The following is a 23330-nucleotide window of genomic DNA, read 5'->3' as shown; positions in this document are numbered from 1 at the left end:
GCTGCAAATCAGCACTCTACTGGTTTGAATCCCACTACTGCCATGAGCTCAATAGGTGGCCTTGGGTCAGCCACTCCTCTCAGGCTCAGGTGAACAAGAATGGACTTCTCCACTTTCACAAAAAGCCAGTTTGGTGTAGTGGTTAAGAGCGGCAGGACATTAATCTGGAGAGCCGGGTTTGATTCCCCATTCCTCCACTTGAAGCCAGCTGGGTGACCTTGGGCTAGTCACAGCTCTCTCAGAGCTCTCTCAGTACCACCCACCTCACAGGGTGATTGTTGTGGGGATAATAATATACTTTGTAAATTGCTGTATTGCAGGGATAATAATAACACTAACTTGTTCGCCACTCTGGATGAGGCACTAATCTGTCTAGAAGAGCACTATATAAGCTCAGTTGTTTATTATGATTATCATCATCATCACCATTACCATTATATCCTGCCATTCTCTCCAATGGGTACCCAAAGCAGCTTACATCATTCTCCTTGCCTCCACCTTTCCTTCACAACAACCCTGTGAGGTAGGTTAGGTGGAGAGAGGGTGATTGGTCCAAGATCGCCCAGCAAGCATCCATGGCAAAGCAGAGAATTGAACCTGGATCTCTCAGATCCTAGTCCATCACTCTAGTCACAACACAACACTGCTTTGTTTGTTTACTGTCATGATCCAAGAGTAGAAATCGGAATCCAAATCATCAACAGACATATACATTAAATGCACGTACATTACACTGGAGGCATTGATTTCCACCAATTACCTCCTCAGGACTAGGGAAAGTGCCCCCCCCCCCAAAAGGTGCTGGTACTCAGTACTTGTGAATGCTGCAACAAAAAAAAAAACCCTGCTTATAATACTGGATGCCCTGACCTGGATAGCCCAGGTGAACTTGTTCCTGTCAGATCTCATAAGCTAAGCAGGGTCAGCCTTGGATAGTAATTGGATGGGAGACCTCCAACGAAGACCAGGGTTGCAGAGGCAGGCAATGGCAAATCCCCCTCTGTTAGTCTCTTGCCTTGAAAACCCCAGCAGAGGTCACCATGAGTCAGCTATGAGGGCACTCTTCCACCATGATACTGGATAAAGTACCATGTACATTGGTAATGTTATAAACATTAAATGTTATAACAACCTGTCATGTCTGACTGTACCCATTCATTCATGCCAATGATTTTGCTGTCAAATGTATGCTTTACTCCGTCAGGGGTGACTCCATTTTATATGCCTGGAAGTATTCTTGTTGCTGACATTCCAATGCATTCTCACTCGTTCCCAGGTGGCCGGGTGTTTACCAGTTTGAAGCTTTCTTCCTTGTGATATGTCTGCTCTCTGTGTAGCTAGATAACCCAAATATGCATGCTGTTCTCACACAGATCAAATGACTCTAAGTTGTTGGGAAATTGGGAGGGGGGGATGGAACAGAGGGTAGAAGAGGGATGTAATTTTCCTGTGTGGCCATTCTGGTCAACTTTCTATTAGAACTGCTTAGGTGCTACCCTGCTCTTAAGTAGACCTTTGGAACTGATTATGGAAAGAACTGATTTCTGAATAAAAGTCATTTAATCAAGAACCAGTGTCTTGTCACAATGAACCAGGGATCTGTCTGCTGTAATCTATCATCCAGAGTCTGACACAACCCCCCTCCCCCAGAGGGTGTTCTTATTCTAAATGAGTATATTACATTAAACATGAAATGTTATAACAACCCCCCTTCCCCCGAGGGTGTTCTTATTCTAAATGAATATATTGGTAACCAGGGTTTTTTTTCTGGAAAAAGAGGTGGCGGAACTCTCAAGAGGGAAATGAAGAAGAAACACATGGGATCCTTCGAAATAATATTATTTTCATGGTCTATTGCCGAGTATTTTCAAGAGGTGCCGGAACTCCGTTCCACCGCGTTCCCGCTGAAAAAAAGCCCTGTTGGTAAGGTATCTGATAAAACAGGTAAGGAACAAGGTGGGATGTTGAAGGTATGCTACAAATTCAACCCATCAGTGCCCCCATACAACAATGCAGCTGTTTGCCTAGGCAAAACCAAGGGTTGGTGCAATGTATGGTAGGGCGACCGTCTTCCTCTCCATCACAACGTGAATTGTCAGACTCTTCTTGACTGCTCCCATCCCTACCTTTGCCTTTTCATCTGTGGGCATTTGTTCATTCTGTCTAGGATCTGACTCATTGGGCCATAGACATCATTCATCTTTATGCTCTTCACCATGCTTCTTAAGAGCTCCTGGTTAAACGACCTCTCATCGTTCTGCAGCAAACGAACTATGGGGTAGTTTTGAGCTGGGGAAAGGGGGGAAAAAACAGAGATGCTTAAGAAGGCAACAAAACCATGACAACAGAAGCCAAAGGGGGGGGGGGATACAACAGCTAAAAAGGTACAAATAAGGATGTCTTTAGAACTGGTTTTAAATCAAATTTAGATGACAGGAAGAGATAGAATCAGAATAAAGGGGTACAAAAAAGAAAGCACAACCAGCCATTGAAGGAGAGCTCTGCCCACTAGAATATTAGGTGTAACTAAACTGGTGTTAATAGCCAAGGCTGAAATAGGTCTTGGTTGCACGGAGGTGCCTTCCATGAGCCGTCATAAAAACTCTGCAAATCACCAACACAACTCCAATGATTTATCTCAAAGAAAAAATAATTAGACAAAAGTTTACAATTACACAGACAGTCTAGAAAATAAATTTGTGCTCAGGCAGGTATGTTGTAAGCTAAGAAACTACTGGGAAAAACACATACCAAAAAAAAAAAAAAGAGGAACAGCAACACAAAAAATGGTTTAAAAATCAGCCTTAGCAAGATTGAGCATTAACACTCACTCTCAAACACAAGAGTGCGGTTTAGACCTGCAAGACAAAGAGAGTAGCATGGTCAATATTCCCACTTCAAGGCAGGGAAGCTGGGGTGGGGTGGGGTGGGAGAAGACTTTATTTTTTTCCAGATGTAATGCAAACCACTTACTCTGGGCATTCCACAGAATATAAAGAGGCTGGCCTGGATCTTTGTGCAACTTCATGTTGTCCCACAACATCTGAATAAGAACGTATTTGCTATCCTCCGAGATACAATTGCGGGGAATCTGAATAGGAAGAACAAAAAACACGTGTCTGTCAATGTAAGTATAGGAAATGTGAGAAAGCAGCAGCCGCAAACTCCATTCGGTGCTGTACCGCTCTTGAAACTTGGCTTTTCGTACCTTTGAATTTTTATTACAATGCTCAGAGGACAGTATTAATCCCGGTAAATTACTGGGTAAGTCAAGGCGCCTGAAATACCACACAAGATTCCAGAACACAATGGGATGGTGGTCTACGAAGTCTGCCACCGTGATTGCATGATCTCCTTCATTCTCCAACAAACTTTCAAGTTCTTTCCATACCACAAGAGGACTCAGATAAGGAACAGTGATCGGCTCTGGGCTGGGCAATCGCCACTCCAACCCCAAAGGATCCTGCAGTACAAATCAAAGAAAATTAAAGTAAGAACTCAACTACTGATCAACAGCGTGCAAACAATAATGTTTCCTTCTGGGATCGTAACGTGCTCCAAAAGGCCATTAACAAGGAGATCCCCCCTTTTGCTAGTTTCCAAACACGACAATTTGCACCTGCTGTGAAAAGGCAGTCCTACTTTACTGATTTCACTTCATTTATGCCACACTTCTCTCCCCGATGGGGACCCAGAGTGGCATACAGCCTTCTCCTCTCTTCCATTTTATCTTTATTACAACCCTGTGAGGTAGGTTAGGCTGACTAGTGTGACTTTGTTATGAAAATTAACTGTAGGGAAACAAAACCCAAAGAACTGGTTACTCACAGCTGTGCCCTGCAGTGTGGTTGGCAGGCTCCCGGTGGGCACAACGTGGCCGTGCTTGCAGCTCCCCTTTTCCTCCGCCTCCAAGGGACCACACATGCTGATGCTTCTGGACAGGGGAGGGCTGATGTGCTTACTCCTGGCAGCGCTCTGTCTTCTTCCAGAAGGGATCTGAATGCTCCTGGCGCATGGGGTGTCAGGCTGTTTTGTGCTGCTGGAAGTAATAGGACCGGTGAGGACACTAGCTTTATTTTATCTGTTTATTCAGCAAATGTATAATGTGCAACATCCTAGGCAAGGAGGAAATGAACTACAGTCTTACAATGAAGCAGAAATAGGCATCATCTTTCTTCCTCCTCTGTCCAAGACATTCCTTTTACCTTCACTGTCCATCTTCCCCACACACCCATTTCCCCAAAGAATTACGCAAAGCTTTCATTAATAGCAATTTAATAACAACAACAGAGATACTGCAGCTTTATTATGTATTTTGGACGTTCATTGCTTTTTTAATAACTTTTTTGTTGTTGTTGCAAGTCATAGAAACAGAGAGAAACCTCCAGTGTCCCTGACCAATCTGGCCCGGAGGAAACTTCCTTCCTGACCCCAAAGTGGTGATTGGCATAACCCCTGGGCACGTAAGAAAGGGCATTAAGAGCTGAGCGCTGGCTCATCCCTTCCTGCCCTCCCTCCATCTCCAGAGGGACTTCGTAACAACTGCCATGTTAGGTCAGGCCACAGCCAATGTAATTCAGCATCCTGTTTCCAGACTTGGCTTTCAGTAATGTGCATACATTAGACAAGTAACACTGCTTCAAGCAAACCCAGAAAAAAAATTAACACAAGACAAAATGTGTCGTGTTTACCTGTTTGAATGCAGGTCACCCTGAGCAGATATTAGAGACGCCGTAAATCCAGAAGTGGAATCGGAGAGGCACGATTTTCCAGTCTGGGCTGAAAGCAGCAGTGGAAGTTGCATGTTCTCTGAAGACAGACTGGACTTCAAGAAATACCTATGAAATGTATCAATATTCACGCGTTTGGAAGGTCCTCCCCCCTCGCCCAACAACTCACACTGGGAAATACTTCAAAGGTGGACAAACCATCAATTACCTTCCAGGGCCCCGGAGATCTCGGATTTCAATGTTCAGGAAAGGCAAGAACAGATTTCCGCAGAAAGGGCACGTGGTGTTCAGGTTGGAATCGTCTGCCGTCCAACCCGCCATGATCTCCTCATCGTGCACTAGACAGTCGCAGGTTCGACAACGTGAACAGCTCGAAATGAGGACCTGTTGTGAAGTGATTAAAAACCCTCTGCGACAACTGTGCTTTCATCAGCAAGGCCAAAAATAAGGCCTGGGCAACACGGCAGGAAAATGCTAGTAGAATGCATGCAACCATTCTCCCCTTCTAAACAGACTCTTCCCCCAATCACTTCAATCAAAGATGTTTCCCATGTGGAGACAGGCTTGTGTGGCACTGTCACTGTGGCTGCCGATACAGAGCGGTTGGGAATTCAGAGAACCCAATACACAGATTCTTCTAATAGTATGTGTGTGTTATGTGCCGTCAAGTCGCCTCCGATCTATGGCGACCCTATGAATGAAAGGCCTCCAGAACGTCCCGTCATTAACAGACTTGCTCAGATCCTGCAAACTGGAGGACGTGGCTTCTTTTATTGAGTCAAGCCATCTCGTTTTAGGTCTTCCTCTTTTCCTACTATTATTGACTTTTCCAGAGAATCTTGTCTTCTCGTAATGTGACCAAAGTACGATAGCCTCAGTTTTGTTATTTTAACTTCTAGGGAGAATTCAGGCTTGATTTGATCTCGTACCCATTATTTGTCTTTTTGGCTGTCCATGGTATCCGCAGAACAGCACCACAATTGACTATCATTATACTATCAGGTTGTCTCATCATAGGGTTACCTTGAAAACCCTATGATGAGACAATCTAATAGTATAACGATAGTTGATTTAAGAAACAAAAAGCACCCCCCCTGGTGGCAGGGGGCAGGGAGGAATGGCTGCTGCAGGGACAGGGAAAATGGCTGCAGTGTGGGCAGAACTTGGAAAATCCAAACTTTCCCACCCATACAGAAGTCACATAACATACTCGTTACCGCCATAGGCGGTAACATACTAGCAAATACATCATGTAACAAAATGCCACACTGAAAGAGTTAAAGCATTATTACATATTTACATGACAAGATAAAGCTTAAAATTTAAACCTAGGATGAGAAAAAGATAGAAAATGAAGCAAAAGGAAGCAACCCGCCCCCCCCCCTAAAAATTACATAAAATTACAGTTTGGCTAAAATTCTTACAGAATTAGGAAAAACTAATTTCTTCCTTATGTTTGTTGAAAGAAAGATAAAAGTAGCCACATTAAGAGTAACCAGAGAAAAACATCAGCTAATAAAAAAATTATTTTTATTCTGCCTTATTTTTATTCTGCTTAGATGAGAGAACATCTAGGGAAAACCCTGGGAGGTGCATGAACGCACCACTGAGCTGTTGGAAGCACTGTAATTACATCACACCGATCTATCAAATTATAGAGCAGTTAGACCCAAGCTGTACAAAAAGCAAGCTGCCTCCTGTTTAGCATGCCCTCTTCCATTCCTTCCCTGAAAGCAGCCCGGCTTTAAACCCTTGAGATTTCTCCTCTGTTCCCGACCTCTGTGAGCTTCAATGAATTCATACACAGCCCTCGAGTGTTCAGCAGATGCTGTCAAGGACACGTCCCTGCCACTAAAAATTAATTAGCTGCCTCAATGGAAGGAAAAGCAGCTGTGTGGATTCTGCCGCACGGCAAAAATCAACAAATTAGCAGCTGAATTAATCTATTTATAGAGCCAACAAATACATTTATGATAGATTTGCCTATTTCCCCTTCTAATGGCCTATCAGCAGGAACCATGATTGGAACGGTAATGATCAGCTCCTTAGGAATAGTTAGCAGGAATGCTTTAATTAATATTAGGGTTTTAGATTATTAGATTATTGCGTGGAGGCATAACAGCGTCCCAAAGTGACTGCATTGACAATTCAAGAAAACCACCCTCATTTTAAAAACGGGGCAATCCTTACCTCCATTGCGTAGTTCTGGAACATGCTTGTGCTGCTCGTACTGCAAGATGACAATAGCTCCGACCTGTCTGGCAAAGGGAATTTGGAAAGAGGGCCTGGAAGACAGGAGAGAGTTTCAGGTAGGTTGTTAGTCTGCAGTAGAAGAACAGGATTTGAACCCAGTGGCACCTTAGAGACCAACAAGATTTTCAGGGCATAAGCTTTTGAGCGTCAAATCTCTCTTATTTAGATATTTGGAAGACAGAGGGACACCTGACATTGCAGAAGCCAAGTCAGGACTTGCCCACAAAGATTCTTCCTGGTATCTGGAAGGCCCCTTGGGTGGGAGCCACTTCACAAAGGCAGAACTCCTAAGGGATTCTTGAATCTTCACTAGGAGGTGGCTCTTCGAACACAGCCGAGGAACAAAACACAACTAACCCTTCCAAAACAACAACTTTGGCATGTTATTAATATGAATAAAGTTCAGGAAGAGTGAAGAATGACAGGACAGAAAGTCTACCCCAGGTTTTAATTACTTTGGCTATGGAAGGAATCTAAACAACTCCCTGCGCAGATCAGTGCAGATCCAGTTTAGAGGGAATCAGGACGTTCTTCACATGACCAGAATGGAGCTTCATAGTTAAGTCCCAAATGAAAGCTGAAAGTCATTCTCAACTCTGGGTCAAAACTGACTGAAGCAATTGTTAGCCCTCAAAAGGAAAAAGACTGGGAAACTATCTTTTGATAGATCCAGAGGAGTTAGCCGTGTTAGTCTGTAGTAGCAAAATCAAAAAGAGTCCAGTAGCACCTTTAAGACTAACCAATTTTATTGTAGCATAAGCTTTATTATCATTATCATTATTATCATTATCAGAGGTAACTGATTTCCTCAACAGAAGCAAACTGATCTCCATATCAGAAGGAGCTGTTTGCATCTCCATATCAGAAGGAGCTGTTTGCATCTACTCCGCCCTCCCCTCTCCTCCTCTATATCTGACCAGTTTCTTTTTGCCCTCCATGCATCTGACGAAGAGAACTGTGATTCTCGAAAGCTTATGCTACAATAAAATTGGTTAGTCTTAAAGGTGCTACTGGACTCTTTTTGATTTTATCTTTTGATAGGTAACAGCAGCATAGGGGAAGGGGGTTGGCTCTGACAAACCACATGGGGTATGGGGCGGAGGAGTTCCTTCTCTTTCCTCTTTCATGGGCCTGATGCAAATTCGGTTCCCTGCACAGTTTCTATCAGCATTTTAAAGGGGTAAGAGGATGCATTCAAGGATTGGCCAGAATCTTGCTTTGCCCCAGAATATATCTGCTCCACGATGGCGGTGCCAAACAGCTGCTGGAGAGATATGGAAGACCCCTCTCTCTTCTTGATTTGCCTAGTGGCAAACATTCATATCACGCCTCTAATGTTAGTGTCACAAAACAAAAGGCAGTTGAGAAGTCCACGCTTTTCCTCTCCCCTCCCTGGTATCTAGCGACCTAAACCAAACTGAGATAAGGGCACTCAGCAGACTGAAGCCGCTGGAGTAGGAAAAGCTTGCACCTCGAGAGCAGTGGGATTTGCTATTGCTATAAGAGGACTCCTCTCCACTGAGGTTGTCATGAAAACATGTGGAATCCCTGCCTCCTGGAGCAGACGGGAAGAGTCACCCACTGAAGGATACTCGCTTTTCCGTGACTGGAGACAACATATGTCTCCTTTATCCAACACAGTAGACTATTTCACTACACCAGGAAAGACCGTGCAACACAGAGCGTGAGAGAGATTGGAAACTTCTCTTACCACATTGCAAGAGTCGCTTTGATGAGCCGTTATGGGAAGCTGAGCTCTCAAGGCTTGATCTACTCAGGCCAATGCCCTTTAACACAGAGGAGACATTTTCTTGAGGAGACGACGTGCTTCCAGAATCATTGCACACATCTTCATCGGTCAGTGAGGCAGACTCTGAATCCAGGGCCCCGAGGGATGAAACACTTGCTCGGTCCGAGTTTTGATCCTGAAAACAGGAACAGTCAGCAATTTTCTTTGCTTCAAAGGGAAAATAATTTGGAGGTAATGCTATCACATAGACTTAGAGCCAACCTACAAGTGACGCCTGACACAGGTTGGACTCTTGTCAGCTTCCCTCAAGTTTTGATGGGGAATGTAGTCGTCCTGGTTTTACAGCTTGGCTCTCCATTACAGCTGCAAGACCAGGATGCCTACATTTCCCATCAAAATTTGAGGGAAGCTGACAAGCATCCAACCTGTGTCAGGCGTCACTTGTAGCTTGGCTCTTAGTCACAACCCATTGGGTCAAGCATCACAGAAGAACTAAGCTGGCTCTCCTCAAAGCTGAATTCTTTGAACACTGAAGTTTTACTTTTATTAACGATGAAGGGAAGATGATGTTTAAGGAAGAGTAGGCTAAACAGCCTGACGTATGCCTATGTACACTTTCTGCAGAAAACATCCCAGTCTTCATTTGTTCCTGCACCAATGTCTAGATTCTGCTTGCAAAGTCTCAAGGTTATATTGCTGAAGATGGACACAGAGACTTTGCTAGAGAATGCGGCCTTCTCTTCAGTCATTCAGAAAGGCCTGTGCAAGCCTCCTCTGCTGCATCTAGAGAGGCACCGATTATACTTAAAAGCACGGCTCCCCGCGCTTGTTGAGCCTGTGAGCACTTTTAAAATTCTGAAAGCAGGGAATGGCCGCCACCACAAAATGACTGCCGTGGTTAGTTGAGGCTTATCAGCAAGTGGCTGCCCTGGGGTAGCAGAGCCAATCACAAAACATCGGGAAGTTGCAAGTTAAGCATCCTTCTACTGTGAAATCTGTTGTTTCCAGGTTCTCCTGCCCAATCAGGCTGAAGAAAGCCAGGATTGGCTCTTTGCTTTGGAAAGAAAAATGGGCACCAGGATGCCCCTCAGCAGGCACCACGGTGCCCTTAACACCATATAGGGGATCCCTGCTTAAGGGAATAAGACATCAATGGCAAAGAATGGATTAGGGACTGTCTACATTAAACCATCAATCCCTGCTATCTCATCATTAATGTCATCTGCCACTGATAAGTGTTAAACTACTGCCACCATAAGCTCACTAATTCTATGCTGTGATTTTAGAGACCATTTCAGTTGGGTAGCTGTGTTGGTCTGAAGCAGAAGAGCAAGATTCAAGTCCAGTAGCACCTTAAAGATAAGTAAGATTTCCAGGATATGAGCTTTCGAGGACCAAAGCTGCCTTGACCCAAATAAAGTCAGAAACCTTCTCCTCTACAGGGGAAGCTGTATTAAATTTCACGTGAACCACGTAGGATTCAATAAGGGGCAATGCTGAACCTCTTTACCGAACCATTTTGTTTTTCGTCACATCAATGCTAATCCAAGCACTACTGAAACTCACCTTTGATGAGCCTGCGTATGTCGTAAACCTGGAGTACCACCTGCTGGCCTTCTCTGCGACCCCCTTCCCGGCAGAAAACATGCTGCTCTTGAGAACATCAAAGGTAGGAGTCAAGAGTGTATCCAAGTTGAACGAGGTTGGAGAAGAAAGTGCTACTGTGCCTGACATATCCTCCGATTGTCCCCGTGCTAGACTGTTTTGGGAGAACGTTGGAGAGGACCAAAGTCTGGTTCTGACTCTTTCTTCATTTTTCACCTGGTAGCTTTTGGATTTGGTAAGGCTCGCTGGCCTGGGTGAGTTTGGAGGGAGGCTAGACCTCCGGCATGGTTGTGCCGGAGTCGGGCTCTTTTTATGAGCGTTCTTGTCGCTGTCTGCTTTTTGCAAGTCTATGCTTGGCGTGCGGCTTGTTAAAGGACTACTCATGTTGTTCATGTACATCTCTATTTCTTCAGCTAAATCTCGCCTGGCAGATGGGGTTGAGGCACGTTTGTCATCGTCTTCTTCCTGATCCTCGGGCTGCTGTTTTGTCTCAGCTGCCAGCAAGGACAACGGATCAAATCCAGTTTCGACATCGGTTTTCTCAATGGGCTTGACTGGTAAGCTGATAGCGTGCTGAATCCTCTTGGGCCTTTTGTTCAATGGCTTTACAGTTTTGGCTGAGACAGGCTCGTTGTCCAAGTCTTCTAAATCAAATATAACCGGGGACTCAGTTTTGTCGGCGAAGCTATTCTCAAAGGGAGCATCTTCATCACTGGATTCTTTATCCACGTCCCCTTTCTTACTGGGAGCCAAGGAAGATGGTCTGAGGTTGAGAGTACTTGGTCTTACTCTCTTCTCAAACACTTTAGAAAGGATTTCTGCATCCACACCTAGCTTTTCAACAACCTCTCCAGGACTTGCTTCTTGGTTGATTCGGTTTTTCATGAGCTCTAACAGGGCATCTCCGCTCAGATTACGGTTCCTGTTTCTCCAAACCATCCGCCTGTGGCCCGATTCAGCTGCGCCCAAGTGGCTGTTTCTTAAGTGTTCAGATTTAGAAACTCTTGTTTTGTTGATATCCTCAAAACAAGATGAGAACAGCAATCCTGCAGGGCTTTCTGATATAAGAAAAAGCACACACAGACCGTAAGAACTTAGATTACTTTAATCACAAAGCCAAGAAGTGCTTCCCCTAAGGCAGCAGATTTGTAGCTTGGGATCCTGTTGGATAAACAGTTGGCAGCAGTAGTCAGGGCTTCTTTTCACCAGCTTTGGCTGGAAAGCCAGCTGTGGCCCTTCGGGGAAGGGGGAGGATCTTGCTGCTGTGGTGTATGTTCTGGTAACATCTAGATTAGATTACTGTAGTGCACTCTATGGAGGGCTGCCCTTGAAGACTGTCCAGAAGTAACAAGTTGGTACAGAATGCTGCAACTGGACTGTTGACGAGAGAGGGTCACAGGGACTATATCACTCCAGTCTCGTTCCGTCAATACTGGCTCCCAGTTGGCTTCTGAGCCCAGTTCAGTGTGCTGGTATTGACTCTATACAGTTTGGGCCAGCATACCTTAAGGACTGCCTTCTCCCATATGAACCTACAGGAGAGCTTGATCTTGTTATATCTCAGAAGCTAAGCAGGGTCGGCCTTGGTTAGTAATTGGATGGGAGACCTCCAATGAAGACCAGGGTTGCAGAGGCAGGCAATGGCAAACCACCTCTGTTAGTCTCTTGCCATGAAAACCCCACCAGGGGTCAACGTAGTCAACTATGACTTGAGGGGTGGATTTCATTTTTCATCCACTTTGGTCACCTTCACAGGCCATGCTTCAAGTGCCCCCACCAACTAAGGCTAGATGGGTGGCACCTTCTCGGTTGTGGCACCAAAACTTGGGAATTCCCTCTTTCCCCAAGGAGATTCGTCTGTCTCCCTCTATCATTGTCCTCTGGCAGTGGGTGAAGACTTTTTTTATTGTTTGGCGTACTCCCAGTAACTTTTATTGACCCTTCCACTGTGTTGTGTTTGTATGTTTACCTGTTTTTACTGAAATTGTATACATATTTTAAATGCCACTTTAATGTTTTAAATGTTTAATGTTTGCTGCCTTGGGGGACCCTATTTGGGTGGAAAGGCAGCACAGAAATATTTAAAAGAAAGAAAAGTAGCCACAAAGCCCCTATACCCATACATGTCACTAAACAATTTAATAGACTGGGGAGGGGAAGACCCTTATTTTACTATTATTCCTTCCTCAGAGAAACCTGGCTACTGTAGGAATGGATGCATGCAATGGGATAGTTCTCTTACTACAAAAAAAAAGTTGAAACTGCTCCATCGTAAGACTTAAAGGTTCTCAGCTGCACCTCTTTACCTGTGTCAACATCTCCTGCTATATCCGCAGCTTTACCAATTGCGCTGTTAACACGAACAATCCTTGACGCACGCTTAACGCTGCTGGAATGTTGATAGTTTAATGCAGGAAGGCAGTCACCACTTCCTTTTCCACTCTCTACTTCTGATACTGTACGAACAAACAAAAAACGGAAAATGATGAAAGGCACCGAGGTTACTCTTCATAAATCCTTGAAAACATTCATCCACTGCAGGTCATTTCCCCACTGTTAGAACCCAATGGCACAGGATGCAAGATACCTGTCATCAGGGCCGGATCGACGGGGGGGCAGGGGGGGCAGGGGGATAGTCTGTTCCCAGCGCCGCCAGGGAGGGGGCGCCGGGAGCAGCTCCCAGCTGCCAGAGTGTGCAGGTGGCAGCATGGGCAGCCTTGCAGCCCCCCGCGCTGCCTTTCACCTGCCCCACGGGATAGGGGGCGGCAAGCTTGCTGTGCACCCCTTGTCCTGCACGGCAGGCAAAGGGCAGCGCGGCCGCCCACGCCATTAGCTTGCCCCACAGGAGAGGGGGCAGCTGGCCGCCCCCTGTCCCGCGGGGCAGGCACATGGCACAGGCAGCCTTGCAGCCCCCTGCACTGCCTTTCGCCTGCCCCGCAGGACAGGAGGTGGCCAGCTTGCCGTGTACCCTGTCCTGCAGGGCAGACAAAGGGCAGCTGGGCAGGCGAAAGGCAGCGCAGGGGGCTGCGAGGCCGTCCGCGCCATTCGCCTGCAGAGAAGTGAATGGCGCGGGCGGCTTCTCAGCCCCGCATGCTGCCTCCGGCGCCTGCGTGATGATGTCACCAAAATGATGTCATCACGCATGCGCAAGGGCGGACAAGGGTTGCCCTGGGCGCCGGCAACCCTAGATCCGCCCCTGCCTGTCATCAGGTCTCCTGGCCTTTTTATTTTAATTGAAAGGCAGCTGCCTGTAGGCACCAAATCAGACCAAAGAAATGGTGCTAAGGGTGGCTTACGCATTAGTTTTCCTAATCTAAATGTTCCCCAATGCTGCATTTATTCCTGCACAGGGGCCATTTCATAGAAAAAGAGCTGGAGGAACTCATTAGCATAACTCATTAGCATATGCCACACCCCTTGACAGTACTGGAAGTGTGTCATTGGCATAACTGATTTGCATATGCCACACCCCTTGACATCACCTATCCTGGCTGTTTTGGACCCAATCCTGGCCATTCAGGGCCGAAATTGGGCCCAAAATGGCAAAAAGGGGCTGAAAATGGCCGAAAAGGGGCCCAAAATGGTCAGGATCAGGCCGCTGCTGAGTGGGAGAGTGATCTACCACCCGTCAGAGGCCCGATCTGGACCTTTTTGGCCCCAGTCCAGGCTGAAACGGGCCCAAAATGTCCGAGAGTCAGGTGGGCGAGGCTACCTGACATGCGACCTCTTTGGGGAACTGCCAGAACTGTTCCTGTGCGTTCCCCCTTGAAATGAGCCCTGTTCCTGCAGTTGATGAAGGGTTAACAATAGCTTCAGAAGGAGCGATTTAGACTGGGGAAATGGTACACAACAAGAACTCTGTCCTCCAGCATCTCTCCTCAAAATCACGGCTCTCCCACATCATGTGTAATGGTGCCCTCTGGTACGTGCATCCAGAAGCCAGGCTCCAGTGTCTTCAGAACAGCCTTCCTGAGAGTGTATTTATTAATTAAAATAGTTATATAGTTCACCTTTCCCCCATGGCGCAGGCATGAGGAACGCCTCTCTTCTTATGGCAACGAGCTATTTAAAAGAACATACGGGGGCTCTTGGAGTGCTGAATACCTGATCTGCCAGCCTTTCACTTTTAAACTGTACTGCCTGCTTTTTAAAAACCCTTTTCTGCCTCTGCAAAGCAAGAGTTTAAAATAAATACATTTAAACAAACAAAAATCTGGATACTTCTTTTCATGTTGAGTTGCAAATTCTTTACACTCTTCTCAGAAACCAAATTGATGCCTTTTACCTTAGAGAAAACGCAGGATTTTTTTTTTCATTTCTAGTTTAATTAATCCACTCTGGATTTAAAATCCCTTATAGATGTACCATCTTTTACATCACCTGAATTCGTAACTCTCAGAACTCCTACCCATTCCTCTGCAGACTTAATGATGGATATTTGCTCCATTTAGTCCTGTTTTTCTAATATAAAGCAGGGGTTGGCAAAATAACCAGGAGGATGAAGAGAAGGGCCTTCCCTTTTTGCTCTCCTCATTCTTGCAATGGCCCTGATTATTGGACTTGAATGAAATCCTGCCCTCATAGCTGACTTATGGCACCCCTTGGTGGGGTTTTCATGACAACAGACTAACAGAGGAGTTTGCCATTGCCTGCCTCTGCAACCCTGGTCTTCACTGGAGGTCTCCCATTACTCCCATTACTAACCAAGGCTGACCCTGCTTAGCTTCGGAGATTTGACTTGGGCGGTCAGGGCGGTTACTGGACTTAAAGGGAAAAAGCAATGCCTGAGGAAGCGATGTCAGACTTCGTATACCTGCAAGTTTGGGATCTGTAATGTTGGCTGTTACCTGGCCACATGATGGATGAATTTGGGATCACTGACCCAGAGGACCCATCTACACATTAGCCTCCTTAGGAGTGAACATATTCTATTTCATACAATGAAGCATCCTGAGAGTTTTTAAGGGAGTTAGTGACAGCACTGAGGGAGGCTCCTGACAAAAAGATCACCATTATAAAGTCCTTTCAAGAACGAAGTGTCCCGCAGTGCTGGCTGTGTATGGCACAATGTAGAATTTATTTATTTATTTGTTGGATTTCTATCCTGCCCTCCCCATGAGCCGGCTCAGGGCGAGTCACAGCATCATAAAACCAAAATTGCAAGAGGATATATATATGCAATAAATTACAGTTTAAAATCATATCAAACAATAAAATATCAAATATCAAGATCAGGAAAACTGTCTCCCAAAGGGATGTGTTACATTAAGTGAGAATCAAAAAACAAACAAACCCATTTTGGATATCGTATCAGAATACAAAGTCAACCTGCTAGGCATTAATATTAGAAACATACAAGAGCTTGAGTCACTCTCTTTCTTCTCTTCGGTTGCTTCTCCATTCTTCTGAACAGTTCCTTTCCCTCGTTTGACTGCTTCTTTGGACAGCCTGTACAAGAGATCTAAATGCTCCCCTATCGCAATGTAAAAAAAAACAACCAGAATGGAATCAGCAATGTTATTTTCCATTAAAAGGAAGCACAGAAACTGAGGACCCTTATTCAGATGTGAATAGCTGAGGTAGGCTGAGACTCACCGTATTGCACAGCAACTTTGGGAAATGCCAGCATGTGATCTTTCCATGAGAATGAGACTGTACTAGAACTCTGTGCACTCTGCTTCAGCAGAGAATTTCTTTAAAAGACATACTACCACCAGTAAGACTAACCCCACTGGCCAAAGGGGAGCATACGCTGCTTAAAACATATTTAGACAACCTTATTGCCTGTAAATTTAGTGAAAGCAGAGCAATTGTGTCACCTCGCTATAGAGGCCCTCACCTTCTTACTTTTCAGGCCACAACAGTTATTTCTGGTGAGACTAGAGAACTGGACACAGCCTTTGGCATTTGCTTCCTTTTTGCTGATTACAGTAGTTTGTTCACAGCCAATTGGGTTATTTTTTCCCACTGTAGGAAGCAGAGGACCTTAGAGCCAAGCTACAAGTGATGAATTACACTTGCCTGGCAAGTGAACAGACTCACGTGTATTCCTCCCTGTTCACTTGCCATTCACTTGCTCTCCACTTGCTCTCCACTTGATCAAGTGAACGGCAAGTGAATAGGGAGGAATACACGTGAGTCTGCTCACTTGCCAGGCAAATGTCATTCGTCACTTGTAGCTTGCCTCTAAGTGACAACCAAAGGGCATCTATTCATGTGATGCTTATATCTAAGGAGGTGTTTCTTGAATGATACTCACAAAAAGAACTCACACGGAAAACATTTACACACCTTTATGGAATTCTTCAAGAGTCATGAGGAACAGCTAGGGTCCGGATTTTTTTTTCTTTCAGACACTACACGTACCAAACCCATATGCCTCCCCAACAACTGTTCTGAGACCATGACCCATAGAGGCAAATTTCACAAAGGAACCATTGCCCACTGATTGCTGGCCCAATATAAATAATTGCTCTTAGTAATCAGCTAAAATTGTTAAAGAGAAATCCACTGCGTAAGTCAAAACATTTTGAAAATACTGCACAGTGTTTCTAGCTACCTAATACGGAAACATAGTAACAAACTAAAAAGGGACATGAATACTCTACCAGAAAGGGCTTTGTGGATGCCATTAGCAGGTTGTTTTCTTAGCACTCTTTTAAATTGTGCTATTCCCAAGACCACGTTCCTTATTTTTGTCCACAAGAAGTAGCCACTGCGATTGTTTGAAGGCCAGGTGCTTTCCAAAACGGCCTGTTCATTGAATAATGGTAAATGGAAATGATTGGAGCTACATAATATAGGTAAACCCAGGTTGTATTAAAACAATACAGTAAAGTGTGCTAGGCACAAGGAATGCTCTAACCAAGGTGCTTTGTGGCTGAATGAGGATTTAGACCTAGGTTTCCACAGTCCTACCAGCTGGTCTCTTTCTTACACACAGCAGATGAAGTAATAAACATGGCTCTGGGGGAGCATCAGGGCTTTTTTTCAGGGGGAACGCGGGGGAACGGAGTTCCGGAACCTCTTGAAAATGGTCACATGGCTGGTGGCCCCGCCCCCTGATCTCCAGACAGAGGGGAGTTGAGATTGAGGGCAATCTAAACTCCCCTCTGGCGGGAGATCAGGGGGCGGGGCCACCAGCCATGTGACCATTTTCTCTGAGGGCAACCCACTGAGTTCCACCACCTCTTTCCCCAGAAAAAAAGCCCTGGGGATCATATAACTATTTCTCCTCTCTCTCACCTAGTTTTCAATATGCAAAAAAAGTTTTTTTTAATGGGGAAGCATTCATCCCATTAGATTCAACCCTCTCATTTCCAGGCTGGAATGGTACAGTCCAAAAACAGCTTTGTCATCCCCATCAATTGCACATGGGAATGAAGTTTCTCTTAACAGTATCATGCAGGTTCTGAAACATTTTAAAAGGTGCAGATTTTTGGCCTAGCCCAACAACAAAGCTCAGGCTAGGACTTCAAACTGGCAACTACAACACTCTAGGCCAGGACCTTTGTTTCTTTGCTTCATTCATAGCCATGCTCCCCAATGAGATTCAAGGGGAGCTGCTACAATTAAAGCAAGGCAGTGAGAGCAGCACAAAACAATCAACAGTGAATAAAACTGGATTACAAAACGCTATAGTGTGTGTGTGTGTGTAAAGTGCCGTCAAGTCACAACTGACTTATGGCGACCCCTGCTGGGGCTTTCAAGGCAAATGAGAAGCAAAGGTGGGTGGTTTGCCATTGCCTTCCTCTGCAGAGTTTTCCCTGCTGGTGTCCCATCCCTGCTTAACTTCTGAGATCTGACGAGATCGGGCTATACCATGTCACCTTCCCTCTCATGAACAGTATAGTACCATACAGCATCATGCATACAAACAATGCAACAGACACTGGTTTCAAAACTGCAGAACAATGCAAATAAAAAGTGTAAAATATATAGGAGCAAAGCAATGAAAACTGTCTAACACTTCTCAGGCTATGTTGAGAGATCAAACATAAGCAGGTCTGCTCAAAATCCTACTTGGGTGTACTCAGTGGTGCTTACTGCCAGGAATGTGTCCTTGCAATTACACTGCGGTGACGGATTGAAAGCCAGGGAACAGACTGCATTTATGAAGTAAGACTTTCCTAGCGTCAAAATTAAAGGCTTTCAAATAATTAACAACACTGTATTTCCTATGCTGTTCGCTAAGCATATCGACCTCATTCACACAGCTTTCCCCTCTCAGCACCAGCATTTCATTTACCTTGTTATAGTAACCGTATGTAATGGCATTTGGATCGACTCCAGCTTTTTTCATTTCAAAAAGGACTCTCACCGCGAGCACCGGCTGGCCGTACTGTCCACAAAGCTGCATTAACACCCGATAGCACACCTGAAGGGGGAGAAAAAACCAGGCCATGTTTAGTAGTTTACTATGGAGGAACTTAAGACTCATCGCAAAGGTAGCTGCAGTGATCACATTGCCGTCTTACCTCATCAGGGGGGTCGATCTTTTTGGCATGCATTCTTCTCAGCACATCATAGGCCGTTCTCAGAGCCCTCACTTTGGAATGGCACACCTTGACATAGGCAGGGAGGCAGATGAACCACAGGCCGTAGCAGTGGCGCAGCAAGCACCTGGACCACATCTGAGGAATAGAGGAGTACCTCTTGGCTATCTTATGGGCCGACTTGATTTCCTGCACCGAAGCAATGAAATTAACATACTTTAGGCACAATGTATCTTTGAAACCATATGGTTCCCCCTCGCCTCAAATGTTGGCAGTCCTCTCCTCCCGCTGAGGGGCAGTTTAAGCGCAAGATACTGCCTGGCCTAAAATGAAACAAAACGGATGCCAGCCAGGTAAGAGCCTGGGAAAATATTTCAGGAGAGTTAAAGCGGCTAACTCACTAAAGACCCCCTCCAGGACCCTAAGAGACACGTAATTTAGGACAATGGGTCTCCCAAGAACTCTTGACTAGACATGGGCATGATCTAAAAATTAATCCCGATTTAGCTGATCGTGATTCCGCGGCGGTGCCGAACCCAGGTACCCGAACCTTACCAATCAAGTCCTGTTTCCAATACAGAATCGGGAATCGGGAAGGCCAACGCGGGAGAATGCCCCGCGGTTTCCAGCGCTAAAGGAATGGTGGGTGAGGAGAATGGCAACCGCTGGGCCCAGCAGGCCCGTGGAGGCAGCGGCGAGCCGCCTCCCCTCAGGGGGCGGGGGGGGGTCTGTCCCCACGGGAGTGTGCCGGTACTGTCGGGGGGGGGAAACCAGAGGAGATAGCTCCCTATTCCCTATCCGCTGAAGCCCAAAGCTAAATCTCCCTCTCTCTCTTGTGCTTTCTCTCTCCAAAAGCGGCAAGCGAGAGCTCGCCTCTGTCCCACTCCACCCGCGAGCGGAAAGTGAAACTTTGTTGCGTAGCACATGGCTATTTATAAAGCCTGGGTCTGCTACGCAGGAGGGCTGTGTTTGGCCATAAGAGCTGCCTCTCAGGTTTTGCAGGGATGAGATTCGAGTTCGAAGAACACCCCCTTCCCCCACCCTCCCCTCTCTTCTCCCAAATGGACGAGACGGGCGTGCGCTTTTCTGGCTGCTCCGTGGTTGGAAGGAAGCCCTGCTGATCAAGGAAAGCTGGGCTTCCATTCGCATTTCCAGGGCGACAGAAGGAAGGCAAACAGCTCCAGCATTCCCCAGGCTCCGTTTCCACGGGGCTCCATTCCCTCGGGAACAGATGGCTGGCGCCAGACTGTCTGCAGACTGCAATCCCGAACGTAAACCGATCGATCCGATCGAGACCCGATAGAACGCCCCACCCGAGCGCTGAACCGGGAGCCGTGGATGGAACCGATCAGCCCAGTCCCGATGGCGCAAACACCAAAATCAGGGCAATTTTCAGTCCGTAATTCTGATCATGCCCATGTCTACTCTTGACTAATCTCATCCACGCCCAGCCTCATTTCCCCTCACCCATTTCCCCTCATTAAGCAACATCTAACACTATTCACCAAACCTGGTAGCTTTTCCCATCTGGTACTCACAGGGTTATCAAGCACCGCTTACACTTATAGTCCACCTCAGGTAAACCCATCAAGCCTCTCCCAACTCTGGAAAACCCATCAAGTTATTGGGGGCAAATATGTCAGCTTGCCCCAGGGGGCATTTTGCCCTACATCTGGAGTCCCCTGCCACCAGTGTGTGTGTGTGTGTTCTGGGACCTGTACATACACCCCCAAAATCTGTTTGGGCCTTCTCTTCTTCTCTCCGCGAAACACTGTTTGTTTCACTGCTGCCTCCGCAGACCTCCATCTTCGAGACTGGTCATTATAGCCTTCTCCCCTCTCCTCCCCGATTTCCTCTTATTTAGCCTCGTATGTGTTCCGTGTGTGTCTGTATGTTTACCCTTTTATTTCTTTTCATAAAAACCTTTCCGGATGAACATCTGGCTGGATTATTTCAAGAGTTCTCTTACGGGACAAAAATCCCCGTAAACATTGGTGGAGAATCCCAGTTGCCCCCTCTCACTTTGTCTCCTTTAAGCTAATTTTCCTCAATTAATGAGGAGAGTGCCTATTCGGGTAACACAAAAGGGAGAGGAAAAGGCAGGAGCAGAGCCCTCTCGCTGATTAGACACGCAAGAGCTGTGTAATAGGCTGGACTAAATAAGATTCCCCTAGAACTACTGTCTGCTGCACTTTGGCCAGGCGCTGATTGTCTGATGCCACCAGCAGCCAGGAAGTGTTCACCTGGTCCTGTAAAGCCTCTGAACCCTGGCTTCTCAGGCTGAACAACTCCTTTTTTGAGTACCAAAAAAAGGGGGAAAAAACTTTTCTCAGACTGCCCATACTCACTCATTAGTGTCTCAGGTTATCTGTCTGCCCACTCAGCATTTGCTGATTTGCTTCCGCAGCTTCCCTATCCTTTTGTCTGCCAGACTCAGGCTGCCAGCTCTGATAGCTACATTAATTCCAATGTTGCATCACGTCTAATCTCAGAAAACTGATGCCTCTTGTTCACAATTGGAAAGAGGCAAGAATGACTAGCATCGTTTTAAAGTGCCAGAGTGCTAAACGCAACCTATTATCTGGGGGAAATCATTTTAAGGTGACAGAATGCCAGAACCACCAATGCAAAACATAAATATTCATCTGAGATGCAGCAAAACGTGAAATCCATTAGAGGGGAAAATAAGCTCATTAAATGGCTGCTTAAACTATTAGATAGAAAGAGAAATAAAAATCAAGGTGCTGTTATCTGAATATTGAACAAGATCTGTTCTGTAGAAAGTAACGATTAGTCTTGCTGCATGTCCAGCAAGCACTGAAAAGAATTTTCATTTAATTAAAGGCAAATCACAAGATTTCTATGTGCCAAGTTGTGCTAACATGAGACAAAACGAAGCTAAGAGATTTAACTGTCCAAAGGATGTCAAGCCTACACCCAGCTGGTTCCAAACATCACCGCCAGAGGAGAAGATGCCTCCAAACACACCTACTGGACTGCTTCTTCTCAGACTTCCTAGCTAGGGATGTGTGCTCACATATATCCAGTCTGAATTTATGACCCCCCCCCCAAATACCTTACTGGGATATTCAGGTATATGAAGTGGTATTCAGGATTCTCAGGTATACCAGTATCCAGGTCCCGTATATTTCTGGAAATATTTGGAAATATCCAGGGGGGTGGGATCCCAGGCTCCCCCCCCCCTTTAATGGGTTTCCTGAACAATGGGAAGGTGGGTTGCAGCTGGCGTGAACCTCACCCTGCCTGTGGACAGCAGGGCCTAGCAGAGCTGTGGGTCTGGATGTCTCCTCCCGCTTCCTCTGTAGGGGTGGGGCCCTTTTCCAGGGCTGTTTTTTCCTCCCAGTCCGCACGCCTGCAAGCAGGATGGCTGGGGTCACCTCATTCAGGACCCTTAGAATTGGATCCCTTGCTTCAATTTGCTTGAAAATTGGAGGATCTTTAGTGGACAGGCAGAACTAGCTCCAGTGGAATGTTAATGTTATTTGGTTAAAAATAAGCCACTCTACCCCATCCCCCAAGTCCCCTACAGGAAATCACGGAACCCAAATAATTCTGGAATTCTGGGAACACCCGGATCCCAAAACAGTACCAATGACCCAAATCCCATTGAATATATCTGAATTAGGTCCTGTGGCATTTGGGTAAGTAAGCTGTCTGCAAGGAAAGTGAGTCAGGCTGACTTGTTTTTAAAAAGTATCATGTAGTTTGGCCCTAAGCCACCTCAAAAACCATCTTGCGGCAGACAGACTGCAGGGTATAAAGATCTGCAATACATAAAATTGCTTTTCAACACTGTAGGTCATGAAGATACCCTCTTTCAGAATTTGCATAATTTGTGTGATGTGAGGAATGAAGTGGTTATGTGAATTATTAATAACCATACAAAACTAACATTTGAAAACTGTAATTGAAATAAGAAATCAGGGACAGCTGGCACTGACCCCAATGGTTCTCAGACTGCAATTCCCTTTGAAAGGCTCTTATTTACTTGGGGCAAAAGAGGGATACCGATATGGAAATCAGTGCTACAAAACAGGCACTTCACCATTACAATAACTAAACTGGAATTGCTAAGGAACAGGAGTGAGTAGTTCCAAATGACAGGAGAGAGAAAAGTTACACAGTAAAATGAATTATTAGACGACGACAAATTGCAGCAGGCAAAATGGCATTTAAAAAAGGGCTTAGCGATGACATGTCTAATTCTGCCTACGAGGAATTCTGTGCAACAACTACTGTGGATAGCAGAAGGAAACGAAAAGGACATATGAGATTCAATTACGGCAGGGAGCCTCTAGGGAGGCGGAAATCCTCTTTAGAATTCAGTACAGGCGCTCGTCCTAAGTACATGCTACTGAGAAGCAGAGGTCTGCAGAACCCTTGAAGACTGGGATAATTGTGTCTGCTATGCCCATATAAAACACAAGACATGTTCTGGACCACCAGAAGGCTATTAATTTTTTTCATCATTTCTTT

At 45.8% G+C, this 23330-nt stretch overlaps 1 protein-coding gene across 2 annotated transcripts in view; it reads right to left on the bottom strand.

Annotated features, from left to right (window-relative positions):
• The window catches only part of DENND4A (DENN domain containing 4A), an 81860-nt gene that overhangs the window by 8674 nt on the left and 49856 nt on the right, over positions 1-23330 (bottom strand). The window contains exons 16-29 of one of the 2 annotated variants that reach the window (XM_055002280.1): positions 18816-19022; positions 18587-18715; positions 16947-17091; positions 15695-15811; positions 12645-12794; positions 10300-11396; positions 8695-8908; positions 6921-7015; positions 4939-5114; positions 4692-4838; positions 3829-4039; positions 3209-3463; positions 2974-3091; positions 2127-2289 (exon numbers count right to left, since the gene is read on the bottom strand). In XM_055002280.1, the coding sequence (XP_054858255.1) occupies positions 2127-2289; positions 2974-3091; positions 3209-3463; positions 3829-4039; positions 4692-4838; positions 4939-5114; positions 6921-7015; positions 8695-8908; positions 10300-11396; positions 12645-12794; positions 15695-15811; positions 16947-17091; positions 18587-18715; positions 18816-19022 (3224 nt within the window). The remainder of the gene's footprint in view (positions 1-2126; positions 2290-2973; positions 3092-3208; positions 3464-3828; positions 4040-4691; positions 4839-4938; positions 5115-6920; positions 7016-8694; positions 8909-10299; positions 11397-12644; positions 12795-15694; positions 15812-16946; positions 17092-18586; positions 18716-18815; positions 19023-23330) is intronic. The other variant, XM_055002281.1, reaches the window with a different exon arrangement.

The sequence above is a fragment of the Eublepharis macularius genome, chromosome 18 (assembly GCF_028583425.1).
Source record: "Eublepharis macularius isolate TG4126 chromosome 18, MPM_Emac_v1.0, whole genome shotgun sequence".
In the NCBI taxonomy this organism is placed as follows: Eukaryota; Metazoa; Chordata; class Lepidosauria; order Squamata; family Eublepharidae; genus Eublepharis; species Eublepharis macularius.
The sequence above is the reverse complement of the archived record's forward strand: the minus strand, read 5'-3'. Positions and strand labels throughout refer to the sequence as shown.